At 39.5% G+C, this 24415-nt stretch overlaps 1 protein-coding gene across 2 annotated transcripts in view; it reads right to left on the reverse strand.

The window, feature by feature from the left end:
- Positions 1-21331, reverse strand: part of GLG1 (golgi glycoprotein 1) — a 150549-nt gene extending 129218 nt beyond the window's left edge. For both annotated transcript variants that reach the window (XM_043599673.1, XM_043599672.1), the window contains exon 1: positions 20861-21331. In XM_043599673.1, the coding sequence (XP_043455608.1) occupies positions 20861-21301 (441 nt within the window). In that variant the 5' untranslated portion in view covers positions 21302-21331. The remainder of the gene's footprint in view (positions 1-20860) is intronic.
- Between the last annotated feature and the right edge of the window lie 3084 nt (positions 21332-24415).

A 24415-nucleotide genomic window follows, 5' to 3' on the forward strand; every position in this document is an offset into this window, starting at 1 on the left:
TAAGGATGATATAGTGGCATAAACACAGAACCTGTTTTGAAATGGTACTGCATATAATTACCTTTGTTAAAAGTGTAAAGCAGGGGCGCCTGGGTGGCGCAGTCGGTTAAGCGTCCGACTTCAGCCAGGTCATGATCTCGCGGTCCGTGAGTTCAAGCCCCGCGTCAGGCTCTGGGCTGATGGCTCGGAGCCTGGAGCCTGTTTCCGATTCTGTGTCTCCCTCTCTCTCTGCCCCTCCCCCATTCTTGCTCTGTCTCTCTCTGTCCCAAAAAATAAATAAAAAACGTTGAAAAAAAAATTAAAAAAAAAAAAAAAAGTGTAAAGCAAATACAGACATAGGTATAAGCCCTCAAGTTAAGCCAAACGGTGTAGACACATAACACCAAGAGGCCTCTATCACTAAACTTATCATTAACATAAAAACCAGCCTATAAACGCTAATCCAAAATATTAAATCAAATCCAAGTTTACATACAAATATCAAATTAATCATACATTAATGGGAATACTTACTTTAAATTATCTAAAAAATTTTTAATTTTTAATGTTTATATTTATTTTTGAGAGAGAGACAGTGTGAACAGGGAGGGGCAGAAAGAGAAGGAAACACAGAATTTGAACCAGGCTTCAGGCTCTGAGCTGTCAGCACAGAACCCGACGCGGAGCTCAAACTCAGGAATTGTGAGATTATGAACTGAGCTGAGTCAGACGCATAATCAATTGAGTCACAAAGGCGTCCCTAAAAATAATTTTTAAATACTTGTTCATAAGCTGTTCCAAAAATTGAAAGACCCATAATTCTTCCAAGTAACCCTAAATTGACATGAAATAATCTGCCAACTCCCACAGAACATCCTGATAAGTAGTAGAGATCTTTATAAACCACAGAAAGGTTTCCAGTTTACAAAATGCTTTCAAGTCTAGTACATCTCACTCAATCTTTACTCCTTACAACTGCTCACTTTTACAGTTAAAGAAACAAGCTCACCAAATTGACCTGCACAAAGTAATTTAGCATCTATGGATTTCTGACTCCAAAATTTTAAAAAGTATTATATATATTCATCCTTAATCAAAATACTTTCCTTCATCAATAAATAAACCATTAGTAACAGAATAGGCCTAACAGCCTGAAAATAACCACTAACTTTCTAAACTAAGTTGTGTGACAAAATTGGATATTAAGAATTCATTACAATGAATAACTAAATGTTTGCTCACCAATTAATCAGTTTGCTCTGGGGCAGGGGTGGGCGGGTCGGGCAGAATTAAAAACACAAATACTGGGCCACCTGGGTGGCTCAGTCAGTTAAGTGCCCAACTCTTGATTTTGGCTCAGGTCATGATCTCATGGTTCATGGGTTCGAGCCCCACTGTCCAGGCAGAGACTGCTTGGGATTCTCTCTCCCTCCCTCTCTCTCTGCCCCTACCCCACTCTCTCTCTGTCTCTCAAAATAAACTTTAAAAAAACAAAAACAAACAAAAAACCCACAAATACAAACAAACACTAAATAATGGGCATCACTAGTTTGAATATGTGCAAAATGACCACATGTTGTTGCAAAAACTATATGCACTGGGAATGCAAGCTGCTGCAGCCACTCTGGAAAACAGTATGGAGGTTCCTCAAAAAACTAAAAATAGAACTATCCTATGACCCAGCAATTGCACTACTAGGTGTTTATCCACAGGATATAGGTGTGCTGTTTCGAAGAAACACATGCACCCCCATGTTTATAGCAGCACTATCAATAATAGCCAAAGTATGGAAAGAGCCCAAATGTCCACTGATGGATGAATGGATAAAGAAGATGTGGTATATATATGTATATACAATGGAGTATTACTCGGCAATCAAAAAGAATGAAATCCTGCCATGTGCAACCATGTGGATGGAACTGGAGGGTATTATGCTAAGCGAAATTAGTCAGAGAAAGACAAAAATCATATGACTTCATTCATAGGAGGGCTTTAAGAGACAAAACAGATGAATGTAAGGGAAGGGAAACAAAAATAATATAAAAACAAGGAGGGGGACAAAACAGAAGAGACTCATAAATATGGAGAACAAACAGAGGGTTACGGGAGGAGTTGTGGGAGGGGGATGGGCTAAATGAGTAAGGGGCACTAAGGAATCTACTCCTGAAATCATTGTTGCACTATAGGCTAATTAATTTGGATGTAAATTTTAAAAAATAAAAAATAAAAAACCATACACACAACTATTTCTTGAATAATCTGTTTCTGTGCTGATAGCAAACATTTGCCATGGTTGAATTTACTTTCTTTTTTTTTCTGCTAGAAATATGATGAATTCAAAAGTGCCGCAAGGAAAGAAATTAACCATTGGGGAGAAATATTATATAAATACATTTTATATAAATGAGTTTGTTTGCCTCAACAAGTAGCATCATTTCACAAGTATTCTAGTTTGTAACCTAACCACATATTAAAGAAAAAATAACCCAGAACCCTACATTTTAAACGCCTTCTGGCAAAAAGGAGTCATTACTAACACCAAAGCATTTTAACATATATCCAATCATACTAAATTGACTTAGAAACTTTCACCTGACAGCCATCTTCTGAATCCAAGAAATACAGAATAAACCTATGTCTAAACTTCAGCGTGTCAACGGAATTAATTTATCATCACAAAATACTGATCTCTCAATCACCCAATGGAGAAATGAAATAATGGAATTTTTAAAAAAGTAAACTAAACACAGACATTTCACAAAAGATTAACAACATCCTATAGAAACTATTATTATTATTACTAAATTATTAAACAAACAATTATTTTGGGTGATGGAGGATACTGGCTCAGAATAACAATTATTCTGCATTTTTGCTACATCCTACTTGATACGTTCTAATTAATTTAAAGAATAAATCTATCTCACTACCTCAAGGCAATCTATAAATCACCATTATGTGGCATTGCTAAACCCTCATGTATAATAGCAAAAGTTCCAACATGTATCAATTCAGATTGCCATGCTTTGCTGCAGGGTCTGCCACTCAGGAGAAAGCTCAATTTCCCAAGTTTGGTATACCTTAAAGCATCTGGAATTCCTTTTAAGTTACATAAACTGATACTTAAAATAATGGAAAGAACACATCCAGAACCAGAAAACTATGAAAAAAACATCTTGAGAAACTGAGTGAAAAAGGAAAGTCTAAGGATACTGGCTTTCCAGGGCCGAATGAAGCCAACCTGGCTTCAGAAAAGACACTGGTTTTCCTAACTTCAAGAAGGGAAATTCAGTTGCTTTCTACTAAGGTGCAAGAGTTGTGTTTTTTTTGTTTGTTTCTTTGTTTGTTTTAAGTTCTGGCAGTAGGATGATGTTTTGTTTAGTAGGTATAATAAAAACTATGAATTAAAATTGACATGGAATGCAATTTTTCACCCAGCTTACAGTAAGTGTTTAACACTAACATCTTTGGGGCACCTGGATGGCTCAGTCAGTTAAGCGTCCAACTCGATTTTGGCTCAGGTCATGATCTCATGGTTCATGAGATGGAGGCTGGCTGTGTCCTGACAGCTCGTAACTTGCTCAGCATTCTCTTTCCCTCTCTCTCTGCCCCTCCCTCACTCATGCACGCGTGTGAGCACTCTCCCTCTCTCTCAAAATAAATAAATATTAAAAAACACAAAAAACATGAGCGCCTGGGTGGCGCAGTCAGTTAAGTGTTTGGCTCAGGTCATGACTTTACAGTTCGTGAGTTCAAGCCCAGCATCAGGCTCTGCACTGACAGTGTAGAGCCTGTTTGGGATTCTCTCTCCCCTCTCTCACTCTGCCCCTCCCCCACTCGCATGAGCACATGTGCACTCTCTCTCAAAATAAATAAACATTAAAAACACTAACAAATATCTTAAAAAAAACTAACATCTTTATGTGATAAAGCAAATGTAGTAAAATATTAATAGAATTTCAGTGATTGAGTATGTGAGTGTTCAATGTATGATTTTTTTCAATGTACAATTTCTTTAAACTTCTCTGTATGCTTGAAATTTTACATAATAAAATGGGGGCTAAAATGAAATGTACCTCTTAGAAACAGTGGTCATTAAACAAGATAATGTACATAAGCACAGAGCAGGTGCCCTGTATAATTTCTTTGTCCCTTTTGAACAAGGTCAGTTATCCAAAGAATGGGCTGCCTCAAAAGTCAACAACTTCAGGTTCTAGCAACATATATGTTCTTCAGCAAAGAACATAACTTGAAAAGCCTTCATCAATAAACAGTATAAACGAAGTCCTTTCAAAGTCATAGGTAAACTCAGAAGAAAATGGGAATCCCCTAGCTGCCAGGAAAAGGAAGGAAGAAGGATGGATTAAAAACCATGGCACCAAAAAAAGAGGAAGGAAGGAAGGAAGGAAGGAAGGAAGGAAGGAAGGAAGGAAGGAAGGAAGGAAGGAAGACTGTTTCATTAACCTAGGGCTTGGGGCTTAATGACAAGGAACAGGTCAAGATTTGCCTGATCCTCAGCAAATATTATGAAACTGGGCAAAAATAATATAAAAACAGGGAGGGGGACAAAACATAAGAAACTCTTAAATATGGAGAACAGAGGGTTACTGGAGGGGTTCTGGGAAGGGGGATAGGCTAAATGGGTAAAGGGCATTAAGGAATCTACTCCTGAAATCATTGTTGTACTGTATGCTAACTTGGATACAAATTTAAAAAATAAATATTATAAAATTGGAACTGAGATCAATTATGTACTATTGAAACTGCTTCCACACTTTATATGAAAGAGACTATAACACAGAAAAGTGATCACAAGAAAAAACTTTCTACACCCTTAGAACAGAAAAAAAGAAAAACCTGATTGTTTATCAACTTTCACCTTCCTAAAGAAAATGGGAAGGAACATGACTTCTTCATGTGACAAATCAAAGGCTGGCACATGAAACTGACCTGACTTGCCCAGACAACTAAGACAAAGCTTGCCAGATGTCTGCAGGACTTGTGTGCTCTGTTCTCCTTTTCACAGCACCCAACTGTCACTGGGAGTACTTACTCGTCCCTGGTGTATCTAGGTACCTGCACATGAAAAGGTATCACCATTGGAATGTGAATAAGAGAGAGGTGATCACCTGAGGGCCAGGGATTTTTAGAACAGGAGGTTGAAAGGGTGAATTTTATGTTATGTGGATTATATGGAAGGAAGGAAGGAAGGAAGGAAGGAAGGAAGGAAGGAAGGAAGGAAGGAAGGAAGGAAGGGAGGGAGGGAGGGAAGAAGGAAGGTTGGTTAAAAAACAGGGGGATGGGGTGCCTGGGTGGCTTGGTCGGTTAAATGTCCGACTTTGGCTCAGGTCATGATCTTGCGGTCCATGAGTTCGAGCCCCGCGTTGGGCTCTGTGCTGACAGCTCAGAGCCTGGAGCCTGTTTCAGATTCTGTGTCTCCCTCTCTCTCTGCTCCTCCCCTGTTCATGCTCTGTCTCTCTCTGTCTCAAAAATAAATAAACATTAAAAAAATTAAAAAAAAACAACAACAAAAAAACAGGGAGGTGCCTGGGTGGTCAAGCCCCCATGGGTCAGGCTCAGCACTGAGGGTGGAGCCTAAGATTCTTTCTCTCTCTCCTCACGCTATAAATAAATAAATAAATAAATAAATAAATAAATAAATAAATAAATAAATAAATATTTAAAAAAAAAAATTTAACTGGGGAAAAAAAAGCCCTAGGAAACAAAAACACAAGATTGGAGGGGGCCAGGGTCTCTGGATCACCAGATGGCTGACAGTCTCCCACAACTTTTCCTATGTTAAGCCACTGATATTTTGGAATTCACTGTGGCAGTTAGTTTTACCCTAAATAATACATTAACCGAAAGGAAATCTTTTATCTTCTAAGTTAGTAAAAGGCTTGGCTCAACCTAGTTAGAGAGAAGCTGACCCCTTGACACTTAACAAAATTATACCTATGGCACTCTCCTGCTAAAGTAGTTTTGTCAACATAGGGCAATAAAGATCTTTAACTTAATTTTTAAAAACGTCAAATAGGTAACATATCTGGCTCAAGTTTCTTTTAATTAAAAATATAAAGGGCATATTGGAAAGTTCTCACACATTTTTATCCTTCAATAGCCTAGTTTCTTCTGTATCCTTTCAGAGCATTCTAATGCAAATACAAGCAAATACCAATAAATATTTTTCTTCTTTTTACTTTGTCTTTGATTACAAAAAAGGTAATATACTATACCAAGTGGTAACTTTACTTTCTTCATTTAATAACAGATCTTGGAGATCTTTCCATACCTGGCATAAACACCTTCTTTTCTACAGCAATACAATAGCTCATTGTATGGATACACAATAACTTATTTAATCACCCCCTTATTAAGAGGTTTTGGATTGTTTCCAATTATTTGCTATTACAAAAAAAAAAAAAAGAAATCATCAATCAAATACTTCCTACACATTGTTCATACTGTTATATATAAATTTTCAGAAGAAGTTATATTGGGTCAAAAGATCTATACATTTTTTACAATTTTTATAAATAATTCACGATCTCCTTTTCTAATAAATTACCCCTATTCATTCCCATTTGATACGTCAGAAATTAAAATTCAAGTCACAGTGATTTCTACTACTGCTTATGAAGGATTACTGGAATTGCCCCCATACTAATTACCAAGTTGACAAAATATGAAATAATTTTCAGTGGCTGGACAACAGGCAGCATAGGCCTGTGATCCCTAAGAGAAGGGAAACGAACAAGGTGTACCTGATGATTACCCCAGCTTACTGCCTGGAGGTTGTTTCTAGGCTGCAGCACAGGAGGGGGAGCCCAGACAGAATCTAGTTTTCTCCCTGAGAAGAGGAGAGAAATCAAAAGTTCAATGGATTCAAGAGGACTAGAACTTGCAAGATAGAGTACTGGAAAAGAGAGAATACAGGATATCTGCGGAGGGATCACCCTGGGTTTTGTCCTATCCTATCTATGCACGTGTGGTGGCAAACAAAAAAAAAACTGAAAAGCGAATAGACCAATTAATTCCTGACATTCACACAAGGAAGGCAGTAGTTCATTCCCAGCAGCCAGAAAAGAGAGACCTTAAATAACTTGGGACACTGGGTAGAGTCCCGCTAAGAGTCACATCCTACTAGTAGAATTCAATTAGGCACAGACTACAGGCTGCTCCAGACTTACCCTAACAAAGCTTAAAAGCAAGCCTCAAAAGGCTCAAACTGATCTGCATGTAACCTCTGTGCCAGACAAAATCTAACATTCTTTAAAGTAACTCAACAAAATTCAGCACTCAAAGATGTAAGATGCACAGTGGTCAATATTCAGTAAAAAACCACCACACATGCAAAGAAGCAAGAATGTGACCCACAGGAAGAAAAATTAATCAGTAGAAAAAGACCAAGAAATGACAACTGATGTAATTAGCAAATGAGGACCTTAAAACAGCTATTATAAATACACTGAAGATTGTAGGAGTGCCTGGGTGGCTTAGTCAGTTAAGCGTCCAACACTTGCTTTCAGCTTAGGTCAAATCCCACAGTTTGTGATCCATGTCAGGATCTGCGGTGACAGTGCGCAGCCTGCTTGGGATTCTCTCTCTGCCCCTTCCCTGCTCACGCATGCATGCACACCCATGTGCTCTCTCTCTCTCCCCCCCCCCCCAAAATAAATAAATAAATAAAAAGATTATAAAGGAAGGGGTGGCTTAGTTGGTAGAGCACGTGACTCTTGATCTTGGGGTTGTGAGTTCAAGCCCATGTTGGGTGTAGAGATTACTTAAAAGTAAAATTAAAGGGGTGCCTGGGTGGCTCAGTTGGTTGGGTGACCAACTTCGGCTCAGGCCATGATCTCGCAGTTTGTGAGTTCGAGCCCCGCGTCGGGCTCTGCGCTGACAGCTCGGAGCCTGGAGCCTGCTTCGGAGTCTGTGTCTCATCCTCTCTCTGCCCCTCTCCTGCTCACATTCTGTGTCTCTCTATCTCTCAGTAATAAACGTTAAAAAAAATTTTTTTTAAAGTAAAATTGAAAAAATGACTGTAAAGGAAAACATGAACATAATAAAAGAGAGAAATGGGATACTATATAATATTATATAAAAGACCCCAATCTATTTTACAGATGAAAAATAAAATATCAAAAATGAAAAATACATTAGATGGCTTTACCAGACTGAAGACCACGGAAGAAAGCCCAAAGATACAGCAATAGTAATTATCCAAAATGAAACAGAGAGGGGGAAAAAACAATTGTTGGTGCAGGGGAGTGGGAGAGAGGAGAGGGGAGGGTGAAGAACAGATCCTCAAGACTTGAGACAATAGCAAGCAATTTAACCTATGAAAAATTAGAGCACAGGAGAGGAAGGACAGAAAAACTATTTGAAGAAATAACAGGCACATAGTATATGTTCAAAATTTATTGACAGATTTATTTAAAAATGGAAAAGGGTTATAAAAAACAAAATGAAAATATGTATGTAAATGTAAAAGTTATCAGAAAAGCACTGTGGAGGGGTGCCTGGGTGGCTCAGTGGGTTAAGTGTCTGACTCTTGACTTCTGCTTAGGTCAGGATCTCACGGTGTGTGTGGAGCCTGCTTAAGATTCTCTCTCCACTTCCCTTTGCTCCTCCCTCACTCATGCACTCCCTCAAAAAAGAAAAGAAAAGGAAAGAGAAAAGAAAAGCAATGTGATAACACAGGAAGACAGAGGCTTTAAATTTAAAAAGATCTAAGTTGGAGTCTAGCTCTTATTCTTAAAACTTATATGACTTGGACAAATCACAATCCATCTGATTCATTTTTTTATCTGTAAAATAAGGCTGGTAATCTGTCCTATCTACCGTATATTTTGTCAAGAGTTGGAAATAATATAAAAAGCATTCCATAAATCACATATTGAATAGCAACTTACATGACTCATAGTAATTATTTAGGGAGAAGATTGTTAGGCCAATACTTAGTTTATAAAAAGCAAGTGTATTAGGGTGAGTTCCTCTCTGACATTACACTTGGTCCCACATCTCCCCTCCCCTACGCCAAGAGTTAAGAAAAGCTGGGGCACCTGGGTAGCTCAGTCGGGTAAGCATCCAACTTCAGCTCAGGTCATGATCTCGTGCCAACGTTTAAAAAAAAAAAAAAACAAAAAACTTTATTCTTCTTTAAAAAAAAAAAAGAGCTAAGAAGTTTTTTGGAATACATCATTTTATATGAAACAAAACTCTCAAGTCATCTTTTTTATGCCAGATAATCCCACTCATCAATGAACCCATACAATGAGTGCTCAATAAATATTTACAAGTGATGAGTGAATCTACACCGATTCTCTTCTTTTTTTCTGGGGGCAGGTAAACCAAATGAAAAGCTTGGGGGAAAAATTTCAGGAAGACTCCAAAGGTGAAGCCCTACACGAAAATGACTAATTCATCCTATCTCCTCACACTTAGCTGTAGATTTCAAGATACAAAAGAGTAAACAATGAAGTTGCTGCAAACACATATACTATTTACTCAAAATCAGAACTACTATGATGAACCATATGAAACTGCTGTTTTTTGTAAGTCAAATATGATCAAATATTAGAAGTGCTGGTAGGGGGACAGGGGCAGTGGACCAAGCAAAGGGAAAGATACTAAACAATATGCTGGGGCAGAATATTCCCAAATCACTGAATATAAAATCTTTACCAACAAATGTTGTTTACATAAAAACTGTAAACTCACAAGCTATAAGGCAGTGCTTTCTGGAAGCCTACCCCACTAGGCTATGTATTTGTGTGGGAGAACAGCAGGATGTTGCATGAGCTAGCAGGAGGCAGAGCTGGAGAAAGAGGCATAGAACATCCCACTAAAGAATGTAAATTTGTCTCCACAAGAGGAAGGGAACCACACCAATGTCTTCTGACTTCTGCTTTCACTGCTCTTTCTCCCATTTTAGATATGCTTTCAAGTTGGAAATCAATATACAATAGTATAAATTCTTGAAACTTCTTAAAATGATAAACAACTGTGAGTTCCTAATAAACAAATCAACTGTAATAGGAGACTGGAATTTTAACTGTTTCAACACTTATTCAAAATGAACTCTGCTACCAAATAACCTCAAGAAGAAGGCTTACATACTGCAAATATTTTGCAATGCCCTTAATGTATGATTAATTTATGTATTTATACTTTAATATAGATTGTTTCACAAGCCAGAGAATGCTGCAACCTTAGCAATATCAAAGTCTTTACATATTACTCCCCCTCTGAAAAGTTGCCAATTTTCAGGAAATTTTTAGTGATTTTGAAATTTATCTGGTTTTACAAAGGGCAAAAAGAGAGAATCAATGCGTTCTTTTTCTCAGCTAATAAAAAGCTATGTTCTTAGTCATTCCATTCTACAGAGGGAGGATCTGCGTTAAGTAATGCTGTCTTCAGAATACAAGAACTAATTCTTTTCCTCTCCTATTTAGGAACGGGACTTTCCTCTTTGTCTGATTGGCAGTATATTCCAAATTTAGGCATCATTTAGGCCATGAGAACTGAAGAACATTTGGTAGAACTGAATTCCTCTACCCAGAGAATTCACTCCTTTGCACTCCATAATCTCAAAGTGCACACATTTTTAATACTCAGTAAAGACTAAATGTTCTTGATCTTTCTCTTCAAGTAAGTTCAACTAAAGTTTTCATGAAGGAGCCTAGGAAGAATTACATAAAAGGTGTGACACATTACATTTCACTTCACATTTCTTTTAAAACAGTGAACATAAAACCTCATCTTGAACAATTTCATCTGCAACAACAAAGAGAAAGGGAAGGCAAAGACCATTTATGGGCAAATGCAATTTGATGCATGGTCTACATATTTTAAAAAGTTTGATCCTCACCATAACCCTGTGGGAGTAGGTTTCATATCTCAGTTTTATAGATAAGAAAATTGAAAGTTGGAGAAATTAATTTGTCCAAGGTCACAGTAAGCGATAAGTGAGCTGGGATTTGAATCCAGGATTGTAATTCTGATTTTTATATCTTCCCTTAATAGGTGTGCTCAGTAGATGGCACTAATTTAACAGATGGCAGATTTTGTTCATAATTAAAGCCCTCCTTTACATCCCCTTCTCCCTCCTTGAAATTTCTGTCCACTTCGGAGTGGTTATCACATTACAGAGCTGCTTTGGACAGTGCAGGAACTTTGGGAATTCTGTTAAGTGACCTGCAGGCTCTTTCTAGTTAAACTTAAGTTACAAATGAAAATACCTTCTGTATCTTTCTTTAAACATTTCTTTTTCTTTTATTCTTTGTTGTTGTTGTTACTCTGCACTTAAACTGATTTATAGCTTGTATGCACATTCTCCTGGTTAATTTTTCTTATATACCATTTCAACTCACTGTTTATCTTGCTTCTCATTCTTAATATATCACACTTGTTATTTTTTTTTAAAGGAACACAAAAACAGTTTCAGAGTCTGTTCTGTTTTATAAGTGTACAGATCCAGGAATTCAAGTCAGCACCCATTTTCACTATGACTTCCCCTACAAAGAGTTATACATGTTATTCAAGCCTTCATTAGGAGAAGGTACTATAAATACTATGAATTCAATCTAACATAACTTTCCAATTTCAATAAAATTATTAAAACTGAATGAAAATAGATGCCTAGTTCTCTTAATTGTTTTTAGATTCCAGTCCACACTTCTTGTTCCTCCACACTCTATTTTGATGCAGATACAAGGATTAGTACTGGCACTGTTCGGAGGACCATCACTTGAGCTTCCTTCGTAGGTTTCAAATTTATGTAACTCAACCAAAGATGAACCACTTACTGACTTCCAGTTTTAGGAGTATTGCTCTTCTCAAGCTAAAGGAGCGCCCCTTACAATTCATAATTTAGACACAGGGAAGACAAGATTCATCCATAAACCAGATTAGGAGACATTTTAAGGTAGCTAAATTAAGAATTTCATGATATGGGTGTACCTGGCTGGCTCAGTCAGTACAGCATGAGACTTTTGATCTCACGGTGGTAGGTTTGAGCCCCACTCTGGGTGTAGAGATTACTTAAAAATAAAATCTTAGGGGCGCCTGGGTGGCTTGGTCGGTTAAGCGTCCGACTTCGGCTCAGGTCATGATCTCACGGTCCATGGGTTCAAGCCCCGCATCGGGCTCTGTGCTGACAGCTCGGAGCCTGGAGCCTGTTTCAGATTCTGTGTCTCCCTCTCTCTGTGACCCTCCCCCATTCATGCTCTGTCTCTCTCTGTCTCAAAAATAAATAAATGTTAAAAAAAATTAAAAAAAAAATAAATAAAATAAAATAAAATCTTAAAAAAAAACAAAAAAGGAATTTCATGATATGAATAACCAATTTAAGAAGAATGAAGAGCTTTTTTCTGATTCTCCCAACCATTTCTTCTACTCATACCATAAATGCCCATAGCATTTAATTTACCATTCTTCTATGATACTATTTTATAACTTAAATTAATAATTTTTAGTAAAACTATCTTTTTCTTCTTCTAGATCAGCCCTAATAGACATATAAACCATATCTAAACCTCGTTATATAATCATATTAAAAAATAAAAAAAAATTGACTTTAATAAAGCACTTAACCCAATATATCCAAAGTAAATTGTCATTTAAACATGTAATCAATTTAAAAAATTAATGAGATATCTTAAATTTGGTTTTTTTTGTACTAAGTTTTTAAAATCAAGTGTGTCTTTCACACTTATAGGGCATCCCAATTCAGACAATTCATGTTTCAGTTTCTCAACAGCTACATGTAAGTGGTGACTACCACACTGGACCACCACAGGGACAGAAGGAAGAAGAATGAGCTATTTTACAGTTGGACAGACTTGCTTTCAAATCTTAATTCCACTATTTATTAGCCCTGAGGCAGTCTCCTCATTAAAAAATAATTAATAATAATAATAATACATCTCTGATAGGATTAAATGAGACATAATGCCCAGAAAACATCTGGTCTCTTAGCTAGCACAGGGCACACAAAAAGCCTTCAATAAATGCTAACAATTACCATGTATTTATACCCTCTAACACTAAGCACAGTGTCTTACACATAGTAGGTATTCAATAAATGTTTGTTGAAGGAAGAAAAACTAATTTGCATGACATCCTATAACCCATTTTAATTGCTTCTTTTTCAAATATATAAATATCTCATATAAACAAGTAAGTTTTGGGGCACCTGGGTGGCTCAGTCAGTTGAGTGTCCAACTTCAGCTCAGGTCATGATCAAACGGTTTGGGAGTTTGAGTCCCGCAATGGGCTCGCTGCCACCAGCAAAGAGCCCCGTTCAGATCTTCTGTCCCCCTTTCTCTGTCCCTCCCTCCTGCACTTGCACTCTCTCAAATATTTAAATAAATAAACAGGTAAGTTTTATTTTTTGGATTGTTGCTGGCTAAATTGTTTTTGAACACATTAGGCGAAATATACAAAAGGAAATGTACCATTTTATCTTTCAGACTGTTCAAGTATTTTACTTTCTTCCAAAAAACAATGAATTATTAAGCAAATATATGCTATTAAGTACTCTTTATCAAGAGACTTCTTAAAAAAGTATTTCTTGGGGTGCATGTGACTCAGGACCTCAGGATTGTAAATTCAAACCCCATGTGGGGTGTAGAGATTAACAAAAGTATTCCTCATCAATAACAGTGGTATTTTACAGGTAACTTTCAATTATCTGCAGGAATATTTTTATCTCAGGTTGGGATGAAAACACATCCCATTTCTGGGCTTTACTTGAAAAACAAGCCAGTGGTATATGTAAAACCCTTTACAATCTGGACTCTGAAAAAATTCTCAAGCTCTCTATTTCAGACAGTACAACCCCCTAAATTTCTTAAAGCATTTTCCCTTTTCACCTGTGCTTAGAATTCACTTGCACATAATTGCTTTCTTACAGATCACAGAATCACAAAGTATCAGAGCTATTAAGAGATATTCCAGTCTTGGCATTTTCCAAAGCATGTACCGTAAAAGGTACATAAAAGGTAAGCAAGATAATTTCGGATGGTATTAGTATTGTATACTTTAACTGCCATATATTTTGTTTAGTGTATATTAGAAAAATATATATTTTTTCTAATTTGAGTCACATCAAACTCAAAAATTCATGTATATCTTCACTTATGACATGGTTAAAGTAGACAGTCACAATTTAAGCGAGGGGAAATTTTTTAATTTTAATTTTTTAGAGAGACAGAGAGAGAAGCAGTGGGCTTGCAAACACAAGCATGTGTGAGCGGGTGAGGGGCAGAGAGAGGGAGACAGAGGATCCAAAATGGGCTCCAAGCGACACCAGAGGCCTGACACAGGGCTGGAGTTCACGAACTGCAAGATCATGACCTGAGCAGAAGTCAGCCGTGTAACCAACTGGGCCACCCAGGAGTACCAAGGGGGCAGGAAACTTTTAAGCTTAGAGTAGCAGAGCTGGATTCCATCCAAGTTTAAAACCTAATTTTCTGCTCTTTTCATTGCCCTAAAGAATCTATTGTCTATATGACATCAAGGGATTAACACTCTCCTATATAATTGTTTCTTGATTATTATCTCATTTATCAAACCAATTATAAGCAGTGGCGGTGTCTTAAAGTACTAGTGTTCTTTCACAATGATAGGTGCAGAACAAGAGATCAAAAATGCCTTGATTTTGTGGTTAGATTGCTTCCAACCACTGAGAGTTAGCATTGGAGGAAATTCCACATTGGCTCAAACAGAACAATCATAATATATCCTAAACTCAAACAATGTTTGGATTAACTTCCATTTGCATTATTCATATCACTATTTCCTCCCATGAATGAAAAAGGAATCAGGAGATGGTATGCCTATAAATCCTAGCAACCATACGACATATGCATGCAGAGGATATAAGAAACTTGTACAGGTTAAATAACAGGGGTCTTACAAATTGTATTACCCAAACCTGTTATTTAATACATGAGGAAACTGGGACTCAGAGTGGTAAGAAGACTTGCTCACAGTCATATGGTTTCCTAACGGCAGTGCCAGCTCTAGTCCTAGTTCACTGTGCTGTTCCATGGATTCAATACAAATAGTAGAGAAATATATCTAAATTTTTCCATTATACTAGTACAAATCCTGCTTAAGGTGAGATGGGATTTGAAAATCTTTTCATGGGGCGCCTGGGTGGCGCAGTCGGTTAAGCGTCCGACTTCAGCCAGGTCACGATCTCGCGGTCCGTGAGTTTGAGCCCCACGTCAGGCTCTGGGCTGATGGCTCAGAGCCTGGAGCCTGTTTCCGATTCTGTGTCTCCCTCTCTCTCTGCCCCTCCCCCGTTCATGCTCTGTCTCTCTCTGTCCCAAAAATAAATAAACGTTGAAAAAAAAAAAAAAAAAAAGAAAATCTTTTCATTAAGCAGAAATTCTGCTCATGATGGACTTAAACTAATAAATTAAATTAGCTTTGTCTAATAATGCTGGTCTGTCTGCCTGAGAAACCTACAATATTCTAATGCATAGGAGCTGTTGCTACCCAACTGTTCTTGGTAGTGAAGAAAAGAGGATTCTAGGGGCGCGTGGGTGGCTCAGTCGGTTAAGCGTCGACTTCAGCTCAGGTCACGATCTCGCGGTCCGTGAGTTCGAGCCCCGCGTCGGGCTCTGGGCTGATGGCCCAGAGCCTGGAGCCTGCTTCCGATTCTGTGTCTCCCTCTCTCTCTGCTCCTCCCCCGTTCATGCTCTGTCTCTCTCTGTCTCAAAAATAAATAAACTTTAAAGAAAAGAGGATTCTAATTCCAGGTGACTCTTATTTTGTGTACATTTCTGAACCCCTGGCATTCTCAACAGTCTCCATTTCCTTAGCTGCAACCATCCATGGTAGATTGCAAAGCATAAGGTCTTTTGAAGTCAAAAAGAACTTACTGAATACCAGGTCTTACCACTTAGGACATAACATCAGACAAATCACTCCATCTCTCTGAACCTGTTTCTCAACTAAGGTAGTAAGATATTCACCTCACAGGACTATCAAGAGCATTAAATGAGATGATATAGACAGTGCAGAACATGATCTTAGGATACAGTTAAGTGAAAGGTTAAGAAGAGAATAGAGGCACCTGGCTGGCTCAGTTTGTGGAGTGTGTGACTCTTAATGTCAGGGTTGTAAGTTCAAGCCCCATACTGGGTATAGAAATTACTTAAAAATAGAAATCTTTAAAAAAATTTTTTTTAAAGAAGAGAGTAACAAAAATTCTCATCTATGAGTTTAAGAGCAGGTTTATGGTTTGTAATGTTTAAATGTTAATTCCTGTTCAATACATAAAATATCTTAAATAAGTATCTACATTTTTTTTTAAGTCCTTGTCAAAGATACACATTGAAGTAGTTAGAAAGTGAAATGACATGTATCTGAGACTTGCTTTAAAGGATGCCAGTCTCCCAACTCCTGTGCCATACAAACAAAATTAGTAGAGATAGTTGAAAGTGGGTGATGCATACCATGGAGAATCACCATACTACTCTATTTATGTATATACTTGAAATTTTCCATAGCAGAAAGTTATTTATTTATTTATTCATTTACTTACTTAATTACTTAATTTTAAGTACACTCCATACCCAGCATGGAGCCCAATGCAGGGTCTGAATTCACGATCCTAAGATCAAAACCTGAGCTGAGATCAAGAGTCAGATGCTAACCAACTGAGCCACCCAGATGCCCCACAAAGTTTTTTGTTTTAAAACCCAACAAAAAACAACACAAATAAAAAGCTAAGAAAAACTATACACATAAGTAATAAACTTTTCCCCAAAAACTAATGTCTCCATCAGAAACTTCTAAACACAAGATAATACTGGTCATTTCAGCCAAAATAAAGTATCTTAAAATTACTCTCAATACAAAGCATGTTTTATCTCTTTATTAAATACTAACTAAACAGCAGTATCTTCTCTTTCTTTGGTATTATTATTCCTCCACCTGGTAGAATAGCCTAGAGTATATTTTTTCCTTTTTGCCCTTTATACATCCTTGTTATATTTTTTTAATGACTAGAACTACCATTAGTTCTATATGTATATACAAGTATGTAAATATACATGAATGTATACACATATACATATGTATATGTATATAAAAATAACTAGGACTACTATACTACCATTACTACTCTTACATCTATTATTTAATAGTGCACCCATTGGGTATACTTGACCTTTTAAAGTTTGTTTATTTATGTATTTTTATTTTGAGAGAGAGATGGAGAGCATGCAGGGGAGGAGCAGAGAGAGACAGAAAGAATCCCAAGCAGGCTCCACACTGTCAGTGCAGAGTGAAATCACAAACTGTGAGACCATGACCTGAGCCAAAGTCAAGATTAGAACACTTAACTGACTGAACCACCCAGGTGCCCCTATCCTTGACCTTTTAAAAAGCAGGACTCATCTGGGGCAGCTGATCCAACTTTGGCTCAGGTCATGATCTAGCAGTCTGTGAGCCTGAGCCCCATGTCAGGCTCTGTGCTGACAGCTCAGAGCCTGGAGCCTGCTGCAATTCTGTGTCTCCCTCTCTCTCTCTGCCCCTACCTCACTCACACTGTCTCTCTCTCAAAAATAAACATTAAAAAAAAATTTTTTTAAAAAGCATGCTTCATCTGAGAGGATTAAAAAAAATCCCTCACATAACACATAACCTTCAAAATAATGGACAAAGTGAGGAAAAGCTGTGAACTATAGCCCATTTGCAAATTTACTATACTTTACACATAGATTTTTAATTTGTTGGCACATGATGCATTAAATAAACTGAAAGTATCAGTTGAAATTATTTAAAGGTAACCATAAATACCTGCAAATAACTTTTGTAAGTGAATTACTATAAAACTTTGAACACTACACTACAGTACAACCTTAAAATATCTGAACTTAAGACTTAACACTATATACTCCCATCTTGTTTCAAAATAAAAACGTTTACTGGGGCGCCTGGGTGGCTCACTCGGTTGAGCTTCCAACTTTGGCTCAGGTCATGATCTCGCGGTGCGTGAGTTCGAGCCCCACGTCGGGCTCTGTGCTGACAGCTCAGAGCCTGGAGCCTATTTCAGATTCTGTGTCTCCCTCTCTCTCTGACCCTCCCCCATTCACGCTCTGTCTCTCTCTGTCTCAAAAATAAACAAACATTAAAAATAACATTTTTCAAAATAAAAATGTTTACTAACATTTATTATTATTATTATGTTATGTTTTATTTATTTATTTTGAGAGAGAGCGAGCAATTTGGAGAAGATTGTTCTCTGTGTGCTTGCTATGAAAATTATGAAAAGGCAAAGCGTGTGAGTATTTAAATGGTAGTATAGTAGAGTTGCCTAGGTGGCCCAGTCGGTTGAGCATCTGGCTCTTGATTTTGGCACAGGTCATGATCCCAAGGTTGTGGGATTGAGTCCTGTGTCAGGCTCCGTGCCCTTTCTCTCTCCAAATTTGTATCCAAAAGGATAAAGAAGCACATTATGTCAACTTCCCTATCAAACAGTCCCACTTACCAAAAAGCAAAGACAAAACATATTCCATAATTTTACTTCAAATGTGCCTAGGCAGTTTATTTCTTTAATTCAGATATACTCTTTCAAACATATAAATGAGATTTAACTAATTCTCAAACTAAGTGTGTTAAAATTTCCTTCTGCCATCTTTAAAGGAAGAAAAAGTAGTTTCAAAATAGTTCCACCTCCAGATGCTTGGCTGGCTCAGTCTGTAGAGCATGCAACTCTTGATCTCAGGATTGCGAGTTCAAGCCCCACTTTGGATGTGGAGCCTACTTAAAACAGAAGAAAAAAAAAAAAAAAGGTTTCACCTCCTGAGAAATAACACAGTCATTCATGGTACTCTTCTTTCAACTTTTAAGTTTATAAAATTATAGGAAAATTAATTAAATTGGAAATTTGGAAAGCCCTGCTCTCCAAAATACCCCACCTCCAAATTACATGACACCTTTTCTTTCTTCCTCTGGAGCTAAAACTGACTCCATTAGTTTATTCATCCTCAATCAGTCGGCAATATTTACTAAGTCTCAGCAATGAATTAGGTACTCTGGAAAGTTACAAAGGAAATATAGGAGCTACTAACTTAACTACCCTCAAGGAGTTTATATATCATCCCCATAAAGGAAAAAAAAAACACAAGAAAACCAACATAGTTACTGAAAAATATCTTTGCTGAGAATCTCAGTCAATGTGGAGCAGGGACTACATCTTCAAGCCAGGTTCTTTACACTAAGTAATGCAAGACAGTGTCCACAAAATTAAACAGACTCCAAAAAGTGGCCAAATCTAAGTTATTTATGGATTACATATGCTGCTACACACTTCTACATGCATGACAAAGGAAGCCAGCTCCCATAAGTGGAGGTTTCCAAATGCCCCTAATGCACACAAAGAAAGAGACATGTACTCCATGCATGGGCCACTTTTTGCTACTTTCCCTAATAACATCCTGTTTCTGCCACAACCACTAACAAAGTGTTCAGTCACCAATATTAGGGTCCTACTTTGAGGGAACAACATCTATTATATACCCTCAGAGACCAAACAGAAAACTCCAAAAAGCCTGACAGTTAAGAATCTTAGCTGTATCTACAAGAAAAGTAGCTGAAAAATAAGGAATAACAATGGATTATCCTTCTAGTCTTCAAGCTGTAGATGAGAAGTCATCTGCGGCCCCACATTTCTGTTGGCTCTGGAAACGTCCTTTCTGTCTTCTGATTATGTGTGTCTTTTCCTCTTGTGAACTACTCTGTATAGAATACTAGATAAAGCAGATACCACAGTGGGATGGGGGTAGGGGTGTACTGCCAAAGCTAGCAATTTTCTACAAACCAGTGGTCTTCCCATGATCATGAACACCCCAGACAATTCTGATACAATTCCCCAAATAAAACTGTTATCAAGAGCAGTTTCATTCTATTTGTCAACCTTTGGGCCTAATTCTATACACCTAAACCTTAAAACAAAACAAACCCCTACCAGATTTGCTCCGACACTTTGATAATTGTCAAATATACTGCAGCATTAAATCTAGAAAGGACATTCTCTGTGTCACTTAACTGAATCACGTTAAAGAATATCAAATCTAGATCTCATTAAGAGGTCCTGTTAAAATCATATTCAGACGTCAGAAAGGCAAGATCCCACAACCCAATCACAAATACTGTATAGGTATTACAGCTTCGACTGCTGTCCCAACTTTTCAAGCTTTGGGACTCTAAATTACTTGGAGTAACAGCTTAAACTTGAGATGCACTACAAATTGACCAAAAGAAATTAAGAAAATAAAAGGCATACATTAGTTTCAGCACGTATTCATAGTAAGAATTTGCGAATTAGAAAAGAATAGGGTAAAGACAGTAAATTCGATGTTTGGACTACAATACACATCAGAACAGAACCCGAGCTACCTAAACAAACCTTACCTACTGCCAATAAACACAAGAGCGTTTCTTAACGGCTTAAGTACGACAACCATTTTTTTTTTCATGTTTAAAAGGGCTGCTACAAATTGTCCAAGTCGAAACAAATAGCAAAATTCTAAGCCGGTCTTCAGCGAGGAGCTACTGTGCTTAGAGCATCACACAAAAGACCGAAGCAAACATAAACACGCTCTGGGCCTTCGCAGATAGCGGCCAGGAGCCAGGGTCTGACTCCCAGACCCCCGCCCCGGCGAGGGAATGAGGAGTGGGGGTGGGGTCCTCTTCTCGGAATGCGCCGGGGAGCTAGCTAGGGACGGGGAGGGAAGGAGCGAGTGCAGCACAGAGGAAGAGAGAGAAGCCGCGGACCGGCGTCAGCGGCTTCCAAGGCCGGCAACACCCTCAGGCCCGCACCAGGCCTGGCCCTCCCGGCTCCGTCCCGCCTCCTCCTTACCTCCCTCACGTCCTGCAGGCACTCGAGCACCGCCAGGTTGTTGCTCCAGGTGTGCTTGGGACACACACGGGTCACGTCCTCCCTGCAGGACTCTTCCTCCGCTAGCTTCCAGCCCCCGCCAGCCCCGCCGGGCCCTGCTCCGCCCCGCCGGGCCGGAGGCCCACCCGCCGGGAAAGGCGGCTGCGGCGGCTGAGGCGGTTGCTGCGGTGGCTGCTGCTGGTGCTGGAGCTGAGATGACTGAGGCATCTGGAGCAGCGGCTGACCCGCCTGCCCGCCTCCTCCAGTCTGCCCTACAAAGGACGGAAAGTTGGCCCCCGGGCCCTGGCCCTGGCCGTGGCCGCCCTGGCCCGGGAGTTTCTGGGCCCCGGCCGCCGCGAGCAGCAGCAGCTGCAGCGCCGCCGACAAGCGGAACATCCTCCGTACACGTCCACACGCCGCCATCTTGGGTCCGCGGCGAGCTCGACGCACCCGCCGGCGCCGCGTATTTAAATGAGGGGGCGGGGCGCGGGCGGGGCCCGGTGGGGCCCACCCGAGCCCCTCCTCTGCTGGCGCCGACCGGGGTACTTAGAGCAGAGCCCCCGAGGAGGCTGCGCTTGAAACGGCCCACGCCCTGGGCCTTAGAGGCTCTTTGCCGGGGAAATTGCTGGAGTTCCTTAAAAAGCCTGGGCAGTGCGGCTATGAATAATTCCCTTGGTTGTCGTCACAGGAGAATAAAAAGGAATTGGGATTGCCACAACCAAGATGGCCGGTAGAGTATGTCGACTGTTCAGTGACGGGGGTAGGTGGGGGGAAAACAAAAACAAAAAACTTTGTGTGTAGACGTGAAGTTTACACGATCAGGTGTATTCCGAAACCTGAGAGTCTCTTCTTGCATCTCTCCGTGCTGCCTTCCACCTGCCTCAGAACCTTTCTTACCCAGGGAAGAAGGCAGCATTGGATAAGGGGTAGGAGCCCCGGTTAGGAGCACAGGTTCCGAATTAAGGAAAGACCCGGTTATAATCTTTGCTGCTCTGAAGACTAGGAAACCCTTTAACTTCTGAGCCTTATTCTTCTCGTCCCATGAAGAAGAGGAGGAGCTCTAACGTAAAGTATAATTGTGAAGTTTAGAAATAATAATAAGTAAAGTGCCTGGCCCACAATATAGAAGTCAAAAAGTTATAGCCAATACTATGAATAAGCTGGGAAGCCTTTTGCGCCTGAGTCCTGACTGTAGACTAGAACTTAACCTCCTGTTTAAAGGAGGAGAAGGGCCGCCTGGGTGGCTCAGTTGATTAAGCACCCAACTTTGGCTCAGGTCATGATCTCAAGGTTCATGGGTTTGAGCCCCGTGTGTGGCTCTGTGCTGATAACAGGGAGCCTGGAGCCTGCTTCAAATTCTTTATCTCTTTCTCTCTGCCCCTCCCCTGCCCGCACTCTCTCTCTCTCCTCAAAAATAAACATTTAAAAAAAAATTAAAAATAATAATAAAGGAGGAGAAGAAAAAAGATCTTTGAGGCCTCAAGTTGCTCAGGGTGAACTGTGCTTACCCGAAAGCAGCATCTTGGGCACTTTAGGGAATGGTTGATTCACTTCACACTGGTGTCCCTCCCTCTCCTTAAGAGATAGGATATGTCCTTAAGAGATAGGATACCTTCTCAAAGGTCTACACATCCATTGTGTCATTTGAGCCTTGTATCAGGCCTGGGTTGGATTCTAATTCAACTGAGGAATAGCACAGAGGAATGGGCAGTGAAGATCAGATCAGACATAACTAGTCTAAAAAGCCAGGCGGACTCAGGGAACCCACAAGGATCCCCTGAGATTGAGAATGTTCTGGGGGTACAAACTGCCCACTTTGGCTGACCGCAGGCCTCTATCTCTGGGAATGAGGGTGTGTTGGCCTCTCTGGCAACACTCACCCCTGCTGATGCCATAAAATGGTCCTGAGGCTGCTGCCGAACTTCAGCATTGACTAAGTCAGCCCAGGGTAAGCCACATAAATGTACATATTCATGAACAGATACATGGCATAGGTAAGTTGTCACCAGGCTAGAGTCATCGGAAGTTCTTAAAAAGTCACTAAGGGCCATTAATTTTCAGTAATGGGTCTGCATTGCACTCAGACAAGTGGGAGATTATTTTAAACTAATTTAAGGCTAGGGGCACCTGGCTTATTCAGTCAGAAGAGCATGTGACTCTTAATCGCAAAGTCATGAGTTTGAGCCCCACGTTGCATGTAAAGATTACTTAAATAAATAAAACTTTTTTAAAAATTTAAAAGATAAATAGTTTAAGGCTAGCAGTTGACAGTCTGTTAAAAGAAGCCAGCAGTTGCCTATCTCTCAGCCTTACTGAGGAAACCCCATACCCAGCCACAGATTGCCTCTGAAGATAGGGAGGAGTGTATGTGCTGATCTTGAAATCACAATGACCAAGAAGCGAGAAACCCAGAGAAATCTGGGAACCTGGCCAGCCCAGACTGTGTTAGGCAAGTCTAGACTTTATATAAGGCACAAACCCCTGAGCCAGTGGGAAGAGGGTTGACCTAACCTGGGTCTCCTGACCTCAATGACTTTTCAGTACAAAATAGACTGTCCCTATCACAAACTCTGAATTCAGTTTACCCTTTATTGTACCTTTTGTTTCTTGTTCCTCACTTCCTTGATGCACTCAATATGTATAGGTTGAGTTTGGGTTGTTTTGTTTTGTTTTGTTTATGCCAGGCATTGCTCAAAAACTGGCTGAGATAAACAGTAAGACAATAAACAAAGAGCAAGATCATTTCAGATGGTTTAAGTGCTCTGAAGAAAATAAAAGGTATGCGTGGTGGCTGAGGCAGGGAGGGTTTTTATAGAAAGGCAGGTGGGGAAAGGCTTTCTGAGTGATAACTGAACTAAGAGCCAATTGGCATACAGATGCCAACCACATAAAACATCTGGATCTCAAGTTGGCTTAGCCTACTCAGGCTGCTATAACAAAATATCACAGACCGGGTGGCTTATAAACAATAGACATTTGTTTCTCACAGTTCTGGAGGTGGGAAGTCCGAGATCAGAGGGCTAGCATGGCCAGGTTCTGGGGAAGCCTCTTCTGGGTTGCAGACTGCTCACTTCTCGCCATGTTCTCATACAGTGGAAGGAGCTAGGGAGTGCTCTGGGGTTCTTGATAAGAACACTAATCCCATTCATGAGAGCTCTCCTCTCGCGACCTAAGCACCTCCAAAAGGCCTATCTCCTAATATAATCACATTGGCTATCAGTATTTCCGCATATAAGTTTAGGGCAGACACAAACATTTAGACCATGGCAAAAATGTTCAGAAGCAGAGAGTAACAAGTTGAAGACCCTGGCATGGGAATAAGCTTTCAAAATAAAGACCTATATGGCTGACTCAAAATGAGGAAAGAAGAGAATAGAGGAAGGAGTCAGAGAAATGGTCAGAGGCAGATCATGGAGGGCCCTGTAGACCCTATATATCCATGTAATTGGGGAGGATTCTGATTCCAAACAAAGAGTTTGTATTCCCACTGAAAGAAAATCATAAAAGCTAGACAACATACATAAAATATTTTTGAAC

Source organism: Prionailurus bengalensis, chromosome E2, assembly GCF_016509475.1.
Source record: "Prionailurus bengalensis isolate Pbe53 chromosome E2, Fcat_Pben_1.1_paternal_pri, whole genome shotgun sequence".
NCBI classification, from domain to species: domain Eukaryota; kingdom Metazoa; phylum Chordata; class Mammalia; order Carnivora; family Felidae; genus Prionailurus; species Prionailurus bengalensis.